The sequence below is a fragment of the Malurus melanocephalus genome, unplaced genomic scaffold (assembly GCF_030028575.1).
Source record: "Malurus melanocephalus ecotype Western Australia unplaced genomic scaffold, MMel_1.1 scaffold_1025, whole genome shotgun sequence".
NCBI lineage: Eukaryota > Metazoa > Chordata > Aves > Passeriformes > Maluridae > Malurus > Malurus melanocephalus.
The window spans coordinates 44,501-49,208 of NW_026624257.1; the positions used below are offsets into that span (position 1 = coordinate 44,501).

The 4,708-nt window shown below is 63.6% G+C and overlaps 1 protein-coding gene across 1 annotated transcript in view; it reads left to right on the forward strand.

The window, feature by feature from the left end:
- The window catches only part of CBFA2T3 (CBFA2/RUNX1 partner transcriptional co-repressor 3), an 18,348-nt gene extending 13,673 nt beyond the window's left edge, over nucleotides 1–4,675 (forward strand). Inside the window, exons 3-10 of the mRNA XM_057386657.1 lie at nucleotides 293–382; nucleotides 1,788–1,969; nucleotides 2,076–2,323; nucleotides 2,428–2,513; nucleotides 2,741–2,936; nucleotides 3,057–3,125; nucleotides 3,299–3,489; nucleotides 4,212–4,675. Of these exons, the coding sequence (XP_057242640.1) occupies nucleotides 293–382; nucleotides 1,788–1,969; nucleotides 2,076–2,323; nucleotides 2,428–2,513; nucleotides 2,741–2,936; nucleotides 3,057–3,125; nucleotides 3,299–3,489; nucleotides 4,212–4,487 (1,338 nt within the window). The 3' untranslated portion in view covers nucleotides 4,488–4,675. The remainder of the gene's footprint in view (nucleotides 1–292; nucleotides 383–1,787; nucleotides 1,970–2,075; nucleotides 2,324–2,427; nucleotides 2,514–2,740; nucleotides 2,937–3,056; nucleotides 3,126–3,298; nucleotides 3,490–4,211) is intronic.
- The last annotated feature ends 33 nt before the right edge of the window (nucleotides 4,676–4,708 follow it).

A 4,708-nucleotide genomic window follows, 5' to 3' on the forward strand; every position in this document is an offset into this window, starting at 1 on the left:
TGGAGAAAAGGGGCCCAGATTGACCCAAATCTTGGAGAAAAGGGGCCCAGATTGACCCAAATCTTGGAGAAAAGGGGGTTGTTTTCCCAGTGTCTCCTGGGATCTGCACAGCCGGTGCCTGGCTGGGTCCTGGCATCTCCAGTGAAGACTTGAGCATGGTTTTCCCTCGAGTGTGGTTTTCCTGTSAGTGTGGCAGAGCTGGCAGAGGAGCAGGAATGGGGGAGGAACARCCCAGTGTCCCCTGGGGGTGTGGGGGCTGTGCTGGGGTGCTGATCCTGYGCTGTCCCCACAGAACTCCACCCTCACCATCGAGGAGTTTCACGCCAAGCTCCAAGAGGCCACCAACTTCCCGCTGCGACCCTTCGTCATCCCCTTCCTCAAGGTGGGTGCCCCAGCCTGGCTGTGGCGGGATTCATGGCACAATTGCAGCACAGGGCATTTGGGGCTGGCTTTGGGGTCAGGGCTGGCTTTGGGGTCAGGRCTGGCAGCTGCCTGTGGGTCTGCCCGCGTCCCCCTGGGCACATATCCCCCACACATGTGGAGCCACACAGGGACAGGGCTGGCTGCAATAAAGCAAGGGGTTGGCCCAGCTGGTTGCCATTTGCAATTCATTAAAAATTCCCTCTTTTTTTTTTTYCTTTGCCTGTTAATTTYGYGCTGACTCTGCAGTGTCCCCCCTCCCCRCTCCAGAGGGATTTACCCGGCGCTGGCACGCCTGGCAGCACCGGTGCTGCTGGCAGATGTTCAAGCTCGATGTCCCCTGTCCCTCGTTAGCAAAGGAGTAATTAAAAAGTGCAAAAATAGCTCCTTTTCCACCTCTGCAAGCCATCCCCCCTGGAGCAGGGGTCCATGGAGCAGAGGTCGGAGCTCGCTGCTGGAATCTGCCGGAGCAGTTTGCTCCAGGCTGAGCCAGGCAGAGCCCCCTCCCCTCCTGCCCCRTTTGCAGGGCTTTTGGGATCCATGGGAGTGGGGAAAGGTGAACCCCAGGCCCCGGCAGGCGCTGGTGGCCCTGTGGCTCCAGGCAGGCTGGGATCCATCGCCGCTGTCCCGGTGCCAAGAGCGCGCCGGCCGCCCTGGCACCCCGCTCCCAGCTGTTCCCACCGCCCGCTCCAGATGTTTCTCATTATCCTAACTGCAACCAGCCGGGCTCGGCGTGCTTCCCAGACTGGGGAGCGCTGTTTTGGTGGGATTGCTCCCCCCCGGCAGGAGGAGGGAGGGTCCGGCCCCGCTCACCGCAACTGCAGCTCCGGCTCGGGCGCTAACGCGTCCCACAGATGGGATTTGGCCGCGGCTCAGMAAAATTCAGGGCTGGCAGCCAGAGTGCCGGGCAAAAGGGGGTTCTGCTGCTTAATTCCTGCTGCTCCTGGGGTTGCAGTGCCTTGGTGGGTGGGTGGGGGGGAGTTCACAGCTGATCCTCACAGCTGTGGGTCTKGGGGCTCCCAGAGATGCAGTCCCCAAGGAGCAGGAGCAGTTGTGGGGACAGGGTGGCCAAGGTGGCTGATCTCACCSAGGGGACGATGCTCTGCAGCCCCTGCCGGGGTGCAGGAGGGCTGTGTTGAAGCTGTGACTGAACCCTGTGGGGTGCCACACGTGTGTCCCCTAAAGCCCAGCTGGCTCCTGAGCACGCTGCTGGCAGCCCAAGGTTGTCCCTTGGGTTGGGGAGCAGGACCCCAAAGGGACGGCAGCTGCCTGCCTCACACCCCCTGCCCGTGGCGAGCTGGGGGCACAGCTGGGCTGCTCTGGGGGGGCTGCAGGGCCGTGGACTGGATTGTCACCCCCCCTCGCAGGCCAACCTGCCCCTGCTGCAGCGGGAGCTGCTGCACTGCGCCCGCATGGCCAAGCAGACCCCGGCCCAGTACCTGGCCCAGCACGAGCAGCTGCTGCTGGACGCCAACGCCTCCTCTCCCATCGACTCCTCCGAGCTGCTCCTGGAGGTGGGCGAGAGCGGCAAGAGGAGGACGCCAGACAGGTGCCAGCCGGGCCGGGGCGGGTGGGATTTTTCAGGGATCCATCCCCGAAAAGGGGAGGTGGTTCCCGGGGACCCAGTGGGGACCAAGCTCCTCTTGTCCGGCCAGGACCAAAGAGAACGGTTTGGACCGAGAACCCCTGCACCCCGAGCACCTCAGCAAGCGGCCGTGCACCATGAGCCCGGCGCAGCGCTACAGCCCCAGCAACGGGCTGAGCCACGCTCCCAACGGGCTGGGGCACCCCACCRCCGGCCCCCCCCTGCCCCAGCACTACCGCCTGGAGGACATGGCCATGGCACACCACTACCGGGACACCTACCGGCACCCCGAGCCCCGCGAGCGCCAGCGCCCCGCCGGTGAGCCCTGCTGACCCTGTGCCCGTGGGGAACGGGGGGCTGGGACCCCCTGAAGGGAGAGGGGTCCCGCGCGGGGATGACCCTGCGCCGTTCTTGCCTTGCAGCCGTGCATGGGACGCGGCAGGAGGAGGTGATCGACCACCGGCTCACGGACCGGGAGTGGGCGGAGGAGTGGAAACACCTCAACAATGTACGTGGGGTCCCCATCCTGTCCCGTGTGCGTGTCTCTCCGCTCTGCCCTCCGTCCCCACCGTGTCCCTCGCAGGGCTTTTGTCCCAAGCATCCTCCACAGCCAGAGCAGCAGCTGGAGCTGGCACAGCCTGGCATAGCCCAAATCCCCCTGCCCATCGCCGGGCACCGGACCCCCTGGCTGCTTTCAGCAGAGCCCCCTCCCCACCCTCKCTGTCRCCCTCRCAGCTSCTGAACTGCATCATGGACATGGTGGAGAAGACGCGGCGGTCGCTGACGGTGCTGCGGCGGTGCCAGGAGGCCGATCGCGAGGAGCTCAACCACTGGATCCGGCGCTACAGCGAYGCCGAGGACATGAAGAAAGGCAGCCCCCCTTCCGCACGCCCCCACAACTCCTCCGCCGCCGCCGAGGCTCCCCAGTTAGGTACTGCCCGCTGGGGCCATGGGCTGTGTGTGGGGGCTGAGCCCCTCTCTGGGGCTCCAGGGCTCCGGGGCGTTCCGAGGGGACGGTGTCTCCTAAAGGTGTCCCCTCTCTCCTTGGCAGACGCTCACCGGGAATTCACACCGCGGCCGCTCTCCGGGTACATGCCTGAGGAGATCTGGAGGAAGGCTGGTGAGTGTGGGGTGGGCACCAGCCCCCAGTGGGGTGCTGAGCCAAAAGGGGCTCTGCCCCAGCTCTCCTCATTGGGGTGCCCGTGTTGCTGGAGGGATTTGGGGTGGTTTTGCGGGAATGGGGGATGCTGAGGCACTGGCACATCCCGGCCACGCTCGGCTGCTGCCTTCCAGAAGAAGCCGTGAACGAGGTGAAGCGCCAGGCCATGTCCGAGCTGCAGAAGGCCGTGTCGGATGCCGAGCGGAAAGCCCACGAGCTGATCACRACGGAGCGGGCCAAGATGGAGCGGGCCCTGGCTGAGGCCAAGCGCCAGGCGTCCGAGGATGCCCTCACTGTCATCAATCAGCAGGAGGACTCGAGCGAGGTGGGGACTGGGGGGGGAAGGGCTGGTGGCAGTGCCCAGTTTGGGGTGCTAGAGGGCCCAGGGTGGGATGATGGAATGCATGGCTTGGAACGATGGAGTGCCTGTTTAGGATGATGGAGTGCATGGTTTGAGTTGCTGCAATGCCCGTTTGGGATGCTGGAGGGCCCGTTTGGGATGATGGAGTGCCCAGTTTGGGATGATGGAGTGAGTAGTTTGGGATGATGGAGGGCTCAGTCTGGGACAATGCAGTGCATGGTTTGGGATGCTGGAGTGCCCATTTGGGATGCTGGAATGCCTGTTTGGGATGATGGAATGCATGGTTTGGGATGATGGAGTGAGTGGTTTGGGACAATGGAGTGCCCATTTGGGATGATGGAATGCACAGTTTGGGATGATGGAATAAGTGGTTTGGGATGATGGAGTGCCCAGTCTGGGAAAATGCAGTGCATGGTTTGGGATGTTGGAGTGCCCATTTGGGATGCTGAAGGGACTGTTTGGGGTGACGGAGGGCCCATTTGGGATGACGGAATGAATGGTTTGGAATGCTGGAGTGCCCATTTGGGATGATGGAATGCATGGTTTGGGACACTGCAGGGCCCATTTGGGATACAGCAGTGCCCGTTTGGGATGCTGGAGGCCCCATTTGGGACGCTGGAGCGCCCGGTCCCGGCTTGGGGTGCACGCCCTGCAGCTCAGGCTGTTCTCCCCGTTGCTCCCCGCAGAGCTGCTGGAACTGCGGGCGGAAGGCGAGCGAGACGTGCAGCGGCTGCAACACCGCGCGCTACTGCGGCTCCTTCTGCCAGCACAAGGATTGGGAGAAGCACCACCACGTCTGCGGGCAGACTCTGCAGGGGCTGCCGGGCCCCGCCGCCCCCGGGCCGGGCCAGCCCGACGGGGTGCCCGCCATGGCCAGCAGCCCCAGCGAGGCGGGCTCGGTGGCCGCGTCCCGCGCCGGCACTCCGGCCACTCCGGCCCCGCTGGACAGCGCGTCCCGCTGACCGCCGCCGAGAGCCACGGACTGCACCCSGTGCAATTTCCTCAGCTACCTGACTCGTGTGACCTCCGAAACGACCTCTCTAGCTCTCACAAATAATCCTCACGGATCCTCAAACTGGGCTTTAAGTGGAGTTAAGGCAAATACCGGTCTCTGTTCTTTCTTCAGTCTTTGTTTTGGCTGTTTTTTTTTTTTTTTTTTAAATCCCAACAAACCAAAGCAGTG